General features: G+C 35.3%; 1 protein-coding gene across 2 annotated transcripts in view; it reads left to right on the forward strand.

Moving 5' to 3' along the window:
• Positions 1–12,575, forward strand: part of LOC148941969 (jmjC domain-containing histone demethylation protein 1-like) — a 123,168-nt gene that overhangs the window by 89,417 nt on the left and 21,176 nt on the right. For both annotated transcript variants that reach the window (XM_089102881.1, XM_089102880.1), the window contains exons 11-13: positions 2,996–3,157; positions 4,744–4,836; positions 8,671–9,038. In XM_089102881.1, coding sequence (XP_088959007.1) covers positions 2,996–3,157; positions 4,744–4,836; positions 8,671–9,038 — 623 coding nt within the window. The remainder of the gene's footprint in view (positions 1–2,995; positions 3,158–4,743; positions 4,837–8,670; positions 9,039–12,575) is intronic.

Below are 12,575 nucleotides of genomic sequence, written 5' to 3' on the forward strand. Positions count from 1 at the left end.
AAAGAGCGAGGTATTGACGATAGGGTTAACCCCATAATATATGTAATAATTTCTGTTATTATATGTTTTTAATTTTCTTCCTTACTTTCTGTTGCATAAACGTTTTTTTTTTTTTTTAATTTAATTTATGATCGTTTTTTAAATAATGCTGGGAAATCCGGTACCCCCTTCATGAAAAATTCCCATCCCCATGCAAAATTCCTCTATGGAAAGATCCTCCCATGTAAACCCCTCCCCCAGCCCCCCCTACCAGAAAAAATCCACCCGGAAAATGTCTGTATCCTTCGCAATAACCTATACTATATGTAAACAATAGGCCCTGCCCCTCCCCCAGCCAATCCCGTTTTATAGAGTTTCGGTTATGAAGGAGGCTGTCCCCTGCTCATCGCCGCGCTCTTTACGGTAAATTTTTTTTATTGTTTTAAAAAATAGAGTTGTGAGAAAGTCAAAATTTAGCGTAAAGAGCGCGGCGTTGAGGAGGGGACAGCCCCCTTCATATACGGAATAATGTCTGTTCGTGTTATGTTTTAACGTCGTTCCTTACTTTCAGTTAAAAAAACTTGTTTTTTTTATTTAATTTTTGAACGTTTTCGAATTAATGCAGGTTTTGATTTTGGCTCACCGTACATGAATAATTAAAACAAAATTTGCATATTATATTTGGTTAAATGGCTTTCTCGAAACTTGTTTAATTTTATTTACGAACGTTTTTATTAGTAATAAATATACGTAACTTAGAATTAACTTACGTAACGAACTTCTATATTCATAAATTTTTAACACGTATGTTAGGGGGTTCGCCCCCTAGTCAATACCCTGCTCTTTAAACTATAGTTCGAATTTTTTTTTCCAGTTCTTTAAAAATGACCTCTTAATCACAATCAGTTGATCAGTTGAAAAACTTGTTTTTTTTTATTTAATTCCTGATCTTTCTCTTTAATAATTCTGGGAAATCCGGCGCCCCCTTCATAGCAATGTCCCTTCCCCCATGAAAACGTCCGTCATGGACAGACCCTTACCTATCGGCGCGCACCCTCTCCTTCCGCCCCCTCACCCACCAAAAAAAAACTGAAAAAGAAATTCTAATAAAAAAAAAAAAAAAATAAAAGTTAAAAATTATTAAATTTAATAAATATAAGCACTCACCCAGGGGACTTTGGGGGATCAAGTCATCCTAAAAGACATTTTTATCATATTTTCGACCATGCTGAACAAAATGGCTATCTCAAAATTTTGATCGGGTGACTTTGGGAAAAAAATGAGCGTGGGAGGGGGCCTCGTTTCCCTCCATTTTTTTTGGTCACTTAAAAAGGGCAATTTACATTTTATTTTCCGTTCAAATTACCCCTCCCAATATTTTATATGCCCACGGGTGATTAAAGATAACCCATGGGTAAAAAAAAAAAAAAAAAAAAACAAACAAACAAACACATAAACACGCATCCGTGATCTTTCTTCTGGCAAAAAATGTAAAATTCCACATTTTTGTAGATAGGAGCTTGAAACTTCTTCTGTAGGGTTGTCTGATACGCTGAATATTATGGTGTGATTTTCATTAAGGTTCTATAACTTTTAGGGGGTTTTTCCCCCTTTTTTCGAAAATCAGCCAAATTTTATCAGGCACGTAACTTTTGATGGGTAAGATTAAACTTATTGAAACTTATATATTTGAAATCAGAATTAAAATCTGATTCTTTTTATGTATCTATTGGTATCAAAATACCGTTTTTTAGAGTTTCGGTTACCATTGAGCCGGGTCGCTCCTTACTTACAGTTCGTTACCGCGAACTGTTTGATCACAAAAAATTGAGGCTAAATTTATTTGAATGTGTTGTACGTGTATTCGTCGAACTACTGATCTTATTTCGTTATACCAAGGATATAATATCAGTTCTTGTTGTTATGCTGTTGCTTTTCACAGAAAGCAAGTATTTCTACCGAAAACTCAATTATAACCGTTGTCGAGCAAAATTTAAAATAATTATCAATTTGTTTTTGAATAAATAAATTTTGTATATAGGTATTAATTTTTCGCTGAAAATTCCTGTTTATACCTGTATTTAACATTTTTGTAGTCCCCCTCTCCTCTGGAAAATGTTGCTCTAAAACAAATTTTTTCCGATTCTGACCTCTTCCCCTACAGGTAAAATAATCGGATTTCATGCTCGCCCTCCTGAAAGTCAGACATGTCTGCATCCACGTAATTTTGTTTCCGATCTGTTTTTATATGTCCCAAAAATCCTTAGATTGTGTTGTTAGATTATTTATAAACTAAACAGTTGCAATGGAATAGAAAAAGGGTCGCATAAAAAAAAGGAACAAGGGTCCTTCATATAAAAGGGGTGAATCGCCTCAACGAGGATGAGGTTAGGGACCCTTTTGCTTCATAAGAAAAGATGCGTCACCCCCTTGTTTGATTTTTGTATCTACTTATCGGTCCGCTTATCTTTCTTATTCCAGTTTGTTGTAATAGAGTTTCATGGTAATTAAAAAATTACCTTCATTTTTTTTCCGAGTGGAGTACTAGGCTCAAGGCCGTATCCAGGGGGAGCTGGGCTCAGGGTTTGGCCCCCCTTATGTCTGACACTTAAAAAGTTAATAAATGCATATAGACAAATTTTTAATGGGTTTTTTAAACTTTATTTGTACGCCCACCCCCGGAAAAAATACTCCCTTCCCCCGGCAAAAATCTTGGATATGCCCTTGACTAGACTGTCGGTAAATAAAGATATAACTGGGATGCTCACCCCTGCTGGGACTTGTTCATGAAATGACTGGCATGTGGGTAATTCCACCCCCCCCCCCCCCCCAGCCATCTCCTGATTAGTTTTTTTTGAAATGATCGGCCTAAAGTGTTTTCTACTTTTCTTGTATTTATGTTCAGACTGTGTGAGTTATTTCTTTTATGAAGTTAAACACTCCTCCCGTTATGAACTGATCCGTTCTTGTGAAAAATAATTTCTTTTTGCTATTTTTCATCTCTTTTAATTTTTAGCCACTGTTGCCAATAACTGCTACCTGTGTCTATTGTAATTTGGATGGTTGGATGAAAGAGGTGGCATTTCCGTGTGCTCGACCAAACAAAGAATCCCCAAGCTCTTTAATGGAATGCATAAGCTGTTTTGAAATAGCTCATACAAAGTGTCTAGAAGGAGAGGTAGTTTCTTTTTATTTTTGTACTGATATCGAAAATTGATAATCCAAAATGAATGGAAGATTAGTACAATTTTAGTACGAAAGATTAGTACGAAAAACTAACAAGGGAGGAGAAATGAAAAACCTCTAAGAAAAAAAAACAACCGATTCGGTGTTAACCAGAAAAACTATTGACTATCATTTTCTCTTTCTCTTTTTTATTTTTACTTTACATAGGACAAAAAAAAAAAAAAAAAAAAAAAAAAAAAAAAAATGGCGCAAATTTTGCGAAAATGGTGCAGGATATATATTTCTGTAATTTTTCTTATTCAGCCTATGTTCGTATAAGCCTATATTCCACCGAGCCTATTTTTACTTTAGCTTTAAATTGCGCCTAAGATAATTACGCAATTTTTGCCAAAATAGCGCATATGTATTTTTATGTAAATTTCTTTTTGTTTAACTTGCCTATGTTCTGTGTACTAACCTAGCTCTCAACTATTTTATAATAAATAAAAAATAAAGCAAATTAATCTGCCGACTTTGGATCTAAAAGACCACCATTTGAAATCTAGATTCTAAGAAGCTGAAATTAAGGCTGGTTTGGATGTTTCCAGTATTTCCGGAAATTTTCTGCACTACTTCTGGTGTAAGTAGCCATTAATTCCATTGAGCCTGTTAATTAATTTCCATTGAAATTGATTATTTCCGTGAGTAATTAAAAGTAACTAAAGAAAATTACCCCGTACTCTTTGGTTTAATTTCAACGTGGATCGAGGCTAGAACTTTTGAATTTTGAAAACTTAAATCCCTTACTGTTGTCGTTTTTTGTAAGATCATTACAAGCTACTATCATGGTTGACCCCTTAGGCGGTGACCTTTGGAGAAACCTAGTAAAAAACGAACCCCAGCCTATTGCGTATAAAAGCAAAACTAGTTTGCTCTGATAATTTTTTCTTAGAAACACAAAGCACATCAAACAAAAAAGTAAATCAGGTGTATAGTGGTCGTAGTTGTAAACTGAGGAATTCTAACATTTTTAAAGTAGAGAAGTAATTTGTTAAACTTTGGAACTCATATTGTGCGTTTAGTTGGAGGCGAGAGAGAGAGAGAGAGAGAGAGAGAGAGAGAGAGAGAGAGAGAGAGAGAGAGAGAGAGAGAGAGAGAGAGAGAGAGAGAGAGAGAGAGAGAGAGAGAGAGAGAGAGAGAGAGAGAGAGAGAGAGAGAGAGAGAGAGAGAGAGAGAGAGAGAGAGAGAGAGAGAGAGAGAGAGAGAGAGAGAGAGAGAGAGAGAGAGAGAGAGAGAGAGGGCCAACGTGGTAACACTAATAACAATTTGGTGCTGCTCCAAAAACTTCCTTTTTTTTTTTATCACTAATGTGTGTGATCGAAATATCCAGTAACTTCTTTATCTGTTTTTTATTGTCTAATGAAAGGACTTATCCCTATTGGCACTCTTATTTGTAACTTCATGATTTTGAAACAGCCAAAAGAAAAATCTTAGAAAGTCGTCGTTTTTAGGTATGAATATATCTGAGTTGGCCTAGGGGCAAAAACAATTTTATTTGATGTCCTTGGTACTCTAAGTATTTTATTTCTTATGTTCTAGTATGACATTCAAACAGGAGAGCCACAAGAAGAAATGCTCAATTCCTGGGTCTGCCCAAGATGTGTTTCCTTAGGGAAAAATCGGGATATAAAAGTTAGTATTTGGTTTAGCTTCTCAACCGCAGGTAATTTACGCTGAGAACTTCGGCAACTTTCATTTTCCTGTTGACGTTAAAATTTGGCTCAATTGATAGGTTTTTTAGGATACAAATCCTACAAGCAGTATTTTCAAATACATTATTATTAAGAGTCTTGTATATGTTTCTTACGTTGATCTTATTAATGGCGCAATGGTGCTTTCACACTACGACGTAGAACCTTTCACACTTGAATAACCTAAGATTTGACGCTGCATTATGCACTCTTACGTAGTAAATTTTGTCCCAAGCGTTGGCAATACTAAGTATACTTGATCTCTACATGTAATTTTACGTTACGTAAGTTTTTGCTACGTTATAGAAACGTCAGCGTAGCGTAGTGTTAACACAATCGAATTTTTGGATAAACAATCAGTAATTTGAAATTAAACTGTAAGCTCCACCTAGAAAGCCTTTAATGCTAAGATCCGTCCTTGAATTTCCCACTCCATTCCGCTTTCAACTTTTGTATATAGTTTGATTATGATGATTGTAAGAAATTTAGATGGTGATTAGGATTTTTTTTATAGAGTTTTACGTTAGCCTAGCGTGTAGGGACTTGTTTAAGTATGAAAGGCTTTATTTAACGCGACTTATGAAAGATCTTAAGCTGAACTGGTCAATAAGGAAATAAGGAAATTAAGATCTTAAGATCTTAAATAATCCCCAGGGGACTATTTTACATACTAGACCAAAACGATTTGCTTCAGTAATAGCCAACAAGAGGATTTTTCGCAACAGAATAATTAACGTAATTTCCAGTGTTTTTTTTAGTTTTATCTCAGTTGCTCTGGTGTTTTCACTGAAGTAACACTAATAGTATCTTTTCCTACGTGGATTAGTTTGTGCAAATTGTATATTTTTTTTGATGGTGGTTTTATTTGTTTTTAGCTTGGTTTTTTATCTTGTTCTTCTTGTGTTTCTCTCGTGCTGAAGACGCCTTGTTTTGATACAGGCGAAATATCCGCGTTGTTTTACATTTTTCGTCTTTTCTCTCCACTAACCTCAGTCTCCTTTGTTTTTTGTTTTTTTTTATCATTGAGATTTTTCTCTGTTGGTTTTTTAACCTGACTTCACCGCTTGGCACAGATAATTATGTGCGAAGTGTAAAACTCATCTAGAGATTAGATCAGAATAGTTCGCAAAAAGACGCATATGTACTTTTCGTTTTCCTGATGAACCGCAGTTCAAAGTTTCAGTGGCAGTCATTCGCCGCTATGGTTAGGTTTTGGCTTTGTAGTTTTATAAAAGCGTTTTATATATACAAATTATTAAGGGTCTTTTTCTTTTATTTAGTATTGCCAGTTTATGTGTTGTTTCTTTGAAACTCAGAGGAATTTTATTGTATCCATACTTTTAATATTTTTTTTAATAATCGGGAAAGGGCATCCTCGTGTATGCCATTAGATTCAACCTGTTCTTTACAGTATGGAAAGTTTAAATGTAAAGCGATTCCGATAAATGATAATGCGCCTGTTACCGGCCGGCTGCTATTTTACTAGCTCTATCTTTTTGGCGTTTTTCGTATCAGTTATTTGTGAATTATCGGCAGTTTTGTGCAGTGGTATTAATTCACAGAAATTTAGAGGGAGGCAAAAAACATTTTTCAAAATCTAGGGGGAGGGGATTGGGGAAAATTTTCATTTTTTTCAATAAAGCTACCAAAAAAAGGTATTTTTCAAAATATAGGGGGGATCGTAACAAAATATAGGGATACCTACTCTGCCATATCTCTCTCTCCCTCCCCAATTGATGCGACTGGTTTTGTCAGTATTTTCTGTGGTTTCTGGTAGGTGGCTAAGCGAGAGTATCTAATTTACGACAACTAAAACCTGAATGGCAGTATTGCTAATATTGAAGTAGTACAGTTTTTCAAATTTCTTTTCAAATTTCAAGTTTTTGAAATTTCGAGTGTACTGTATAATGACATACCTTTCTTGATGTATCCTAGACGGTAAGTCAAACTGTCCTCGCTATATAGGTATATACATACTTATAACATACTTATATATATATATATATATATATATATATATATATATATATATATATATATATATATATATACTACTACTACTACTACTATCACTACTACTACTATTAATAACTCACTGCAGCACCAAACCGCCTGAGGCAAATACAGCTACGCACACTCCTCCTCCATCCCAATCTATTCAAAGCCTCCCTTTTTACACCCTACCACGAAGTTCTCATTTCCTTTAAATCTTTCTTTATGACATCCTCCCACCCCAGACGAGAACGACTTGCTTTCTTTTGCTAGGGCTAAAGCCCTAGACGGTTGGCCGAAAAGGACAATCTTCGGCAATCTGTCATCCTTCATCCGCACAACGTGCCCTAGGCACCTCAACCTTTCTTTCACTATAGTCCTAGAAAGCGGCATTGAACCACATTTTTCATGCAGCCTTCTGTTTGAAATACGGTCAGTCAGCCGGGTACCCAGAATAATCCGTAAGCAATTTCTCTGGAAAACATTTAGCAAATCATCATCCGCTTTTCGGAGCGCCCATGCTTCAGAGCCATATTTGACCACTGTCATCACTGTAGCTTCTAATATTCTAATCTTGGTTTGCAGAGTTAATCTTCCTATTCTGTCAAGCTTTTTTTAACTGTGAAAAAACACCCCGAGCCTTGGCTATCCTACTTTTATCATCTTCACTGCTTCCACCGTCTTTACTAATAATACTACCAAGGTAAGTGAAGCTGCCCTTTCTGCTCAAACTTTTCGTTACCCAATGTCACCTTTTCATCTTCACTTATTCCTAGCCTTAGCGACTTAGTACTCTTAACATTAATTTTCAAACCTATTCTAGCGCCCCGCAGTCGCAAAACCTCTAAAAGTTCATCCATTGTGCTCACACTTTCTTCTAGGATGCTTAATTATCAGTATAATTTAAGTCCAGGAGTTTTTCCTCCCCATTTGATTCCGTGTACTCCCATTGCCTTTCCTGTGCTCCTTAAGAAAAAAAGTCCATCAAAATGATCCATATAAAGGGGGATAGAACACAACCTTGCTTAATTCGTGATTTAATACAAAAGCAGCTGCTAACCTCATTTCCTTTTCGTCTTTTCTTGTTTCCTCTTCCTATTCATTCAAGAAATTGTTACTCGTCGTTTGGCCCCGTCCGCACCTGCATATTGGGACCAAGCTCTATTTTTCATATAGGTTTGTTTTTTATGGAGTCCTTCAAATGCCCGCTTGAAATTATCTTCAGGTATTTCCCCTTGGAAAAATGTACGATTCGTTGCTTGTATCTTTTTAAAGAAGCCATAAATTGCACATAACAATTATATATAATAATAAATTTATGATCCGTGGTACTATCTAATTGTTGTTATTACCCTTATTTCCATTTATCCCCATCTCTTTGCTCTTTTTAATTTTAACTTATTCGGAAGTTTAATTTAAATTTTAAATTGTTAACCTGGGTAGTGAGATTAAGTTGCATTTTTCATACATCTTTTTATTTATTTTATATATTTTTCCTTCAAATGCCAACTTGAAATCATCTTCAGACAACTCCCCGAAAAAAATCTAGAATTAACCATAATTTTTTGAAGAAATCATAAATTAATCACAATAATAATTGTACTAAATTTATTATATAACGTATGTGTTGCTATTATCCTGATTTCTATGTATTCCCATTTCTTTGTTCTTTTTATTTTTGACTTCTTCTGGATCTTTGGTTTCGTTTTAGTCTTTTCTGTATTGACATATTTTACCCAGATCGATATTCTAAATCTTCCTTTTTTAACTTTTTCCTTTTTAGCCTAGACACTTCAGAGCAAGAGACAGAGCTATAAAAATCAAAGTAGAGCCCTCAACAAGCTCCATGCAATCTGGGGGACAGGCTTTAACCCCTCAGAAGTGCAAGAGCCCAAATCCCAGCATAAAATCTGAGATAGGCGGAACACCAGTCCCAGCTGAGATCTCTTTTGGGGATATTAGATCGCCCTCAACAGAGGCTGAAGAGGGAGGAGAAAGACGGTCTCAGTCTAAGCGAAGATACATTAATGAAAACGATAATCGTAAAAAGAAAGTGATCTCTAGACTGGATGATTCAAGAAGAGGTGAAAGCAGGGCGGAGTCTCGAACAGAGAATGAAGAGAGAATCTACGCTGCTATCCAGAAAACAAGGCAAGTTTGTTATAGGGGGTGCATGCGTCATTTTTGTGTGTTTTTTTTAGTCATTAGTTTTTATTTATTAGTTATAGTTATTAGTTAAGGCAGTTATTAGTTTTTTTCCCAAGGGGCGCATTTGCTTCTTTCTGATGCATTGTTTTTGATTGAATGGGTACTCAATTCTTCAATCAGTGTATTTGTGAAAACAATTTTTTTTTTCGATTCTCACCTCAACGTATTTTATTTGAAAAGTATGCCGTCAACGCATGGTTGCGATTCTGCTATTTTATGCAAGGCATTCGGTAACACCGGTTTTATATTCTTGGGCAAAGAAGAAAACATATCGAGAAGGTTAAAAAATGACTCTCATGTCTGAAAAAAATAGTCTTTAAAAAAAGACTATTCATAACCAATGCACAAAAAATAAGAGTGTTTCATTTGCCGGTGAGTGTGAAACATTGGATGTAATATGGATTTAGGAGGTAATATTTTTTAGGAGGTAAAATGGATTTAGGAGGTAATATATTTTGGTATGGGTATGACTGAAGGAAAAACAAAATATTGAGGTTGACGGTTAAAAAATTAGCAATTACCATAAAGAATAGACTTTCCTTATGGCAATTATGGGGTCCGTTTAAAATTATTGGGCTCTTCGAAGCACTGGTTAGGCTGGTTTTTATGTTATAAAATCCATTTTATTACTTGTTATTATTTTGTTTGTCGCCATGGTCCGATGTTGTTTTTTTTTTTTTTTTTTCTTTTGTAAAAAGTATATTATATAAAGTAGGCCAGAGACGCATGCAATATAGATAGTTTGATTGGATAGTTTGGATTCCAAAAGTTTTATCATTACCTTTTGGTGGTTATCATTACGTTTTCTAGGAGGGAAGGGGGGCGGTGGTAATTCTATCCCACCAATTTGTCAATTTATTTCTTTTTCTAATTTTTTGAAATGTTGACCTTGAACTCCTCTTCTTGGTTAAGAAGCTCTGGTACCTTCTTCTTTTTACAATTTTTTTAGGATCTTTAAAAATCACCGAAATAGAGCGTTAAATATGATGAAGGTAAAAAGATAGTCCTTTTAAGCCTTTAATACTACCAAAAACAGTCGAATCTGCAGATAAATCATTTAATTTTTTGTAAGAGATCCATTTTTAGGTCACTCTAAGGGTTACTTCCTCGGAAAACACACTCCTAAAAATTATCTTTTTTAGGTTTCCACTTCCCCCTCTCAAATAATAATCCTCTAACCCCCCTTCCCTCGATTTCGAAGGCTGGTCTGTCTGTGAATATACTTTAAGTTACCTGGCTAGAAATTTGACCGCTTGTCTTGAGAATCAAATTATTACCAGTTTGGCCGTATAATAGACAAAAACTCCCGGGACAAAATAGCTTCATAATATAAGGAGTGGGTAATGAGCTTATACTTATACTGAGTAATGGTTCTGTCAAGCCTCAAAAGGGTATGGTACAGGGGCCTTATGACTCCTGCCACCCACAAGCTACTTAGAGAATGTGGCTAAGACTTTCTACCTGAACGGAGCAAACCGCAATAGTACCACGTGTTTTCCATTTAATACTATTGTTATCTTTCTTTGACTGTCTTTTTTTCTTTAAAAAAAACAAAACAACAAACAAAAAAACACATATCTGTGCTAACCAGGCGATAATACGATTTTATCAGGTTTTTAAGATGGGGGAATGAAAACTTCAGCCTTGGGGCTTTTGACCTTGATGATTCTAATGGGGGTATTTCTAATGGTGTACTTTTATCTCAATCTGCTACCCCTTTCGAGGTCCTTCAAGTTCTTTTTCAAGATTCCCTTAAATTTGTTTTCGTAATTGCATTTTACTATTAAGTAAGACCCTGACAATAGTTGCCAATCCTGATTAGCTTCAAAGTGGGATTCCTTTGGATTAGGCAATTTCTTTCAAAATATGTTTTTGCTCTTCAATCACTACGATTTTTTCAATCGCTTTTTTTACAATAACTATTTTTCGCTCAGTTTTGGTTTTGGTTCTTGGTTCTCTCTGATACCGATAGATATATCAAAAGAATTGGCTTATTATGCTGATTCCAAATATATAAGTTTCAGTAAGTTTAGCGTTACACATCAAAGGCTACGAGCCTGATGAAATTTTCCTATTTTCCAAAAAGGGGGGAAACCCCCTAAAATTTGAAGAATCTTAACGAAAATTACACCATCAGATTCAGCGTATCAGAGAACCTTATTTAAAGAGGTTTCAATCTCCTATCTGCAAAAATGTGGAATTTTCTATTTTTTGCCGGATGAAAGATCACTGATGAGTGTTTTTTTTATCATTATTATTATTTTTTCCCAGGGGTGATCGTATCGACCCAATGGTCTTAGAGTATCAGGAGAGGGTTCATTTGAACGGAAAGTAAAAGTTCTAGTGTCCTTTTTAACTGAACAAAACGTTTGGCCATTTTGTTCATCAAAGTTGAAGGGCCAAATAAATATGCCTTTGGATATAACATGACCCCCCCCCCTCAGCCCCAGGGGAAAGGTTTTTAAGTTATACAATTTACCCATTGTTTAAGCATAGTATTTGGTATTGTAAGATATGCATACATTTTTGGATGGGGGGGGGGGTTTCCGTGGGCAATTTTCCATGGGGAGGGAAGTTTCCAGGGGGTGAACTTGTCGGGGGAAATTTTACACTTGAAGAATTTGCCAGAATTCCTATCTCGGTGAAACACTAAGACAAAACGATTAGTAGAGGTATGCTGCATAATATAAAGGAAGAAATTCTTTGTTTTAATGTTTTCTTTTACTTTTTCCCCTATTATATTTGAACAAAAAAGAAGAAAAAAGAATCAAGTGGTGTGTTCACCTTTTTTCTATGTCAGCTATAGAACCTCGTATATATTTGCGGGAGGCCCCTTCAACCCATGATCGGCACTCCCCAAAAAGGCCAAATCAGCCATTATGATTTCAACGAAAAGTTTGTGTACAGTTTCTTAGAAAAATAACATAACCCACTACCTTGTGACAGCGTAGTGGATGAGGCTGGTACTCACGATCCAAGGGCTCCCGGTTCAATCCCACGTGTCACAAGGAACTCTTGATCTTTACGTATAACCTATTAATTTTTTATGTAAAATATGTCTAATTTTTTCCGTATGTTTGAATCATTTTCTTTCATCAGTTTCTATCTGGCTCAAGACCATTTTTTGTTATATAGACAAATACAACAGAAGTTTTTGTCCGCCACAATTTAATTTTTTATTTTGTTTTATATAAATTTGGATGTCTTAAACTTTACTCTAAAAGGCACAAAGAAGGCAGGCATTTTCATAGATAAGTAAAAAAACAAGTTTTTTTTAACTGAAAGTAAGGAGCGACATTAAAATTAAAACGAACAGAAATTATTCCGTATATGAAAGGGGCTGTCCCTTCCTTAAGGCCTCGCTCTTTACGCTAAAGTTGTTAATTATTTTAAAAAATAGAGCTGTGAGAAAGAGTCTAACTTTAGTGTAAAGAGCAACTTTAGTGTTCTGTTCGTTTTAAGTTCTAATGTCGCTCCTTA

Source organism: Artemia sp. Qi Xiang Cuo, chromosome 17 (genome assembly GCF_049724085.1).
Source record: "Artemia sp. Qi Xiang Cuo chromosome 17, ASM4972408v1, whole genome shotgun sequence".
NCBI lineage: Eukaryota > Metazoa > Arthropoda > Branchiopoda > Anostraca > Artemiidae > Artemia > Artemia sp. Qi Xiang Cuo.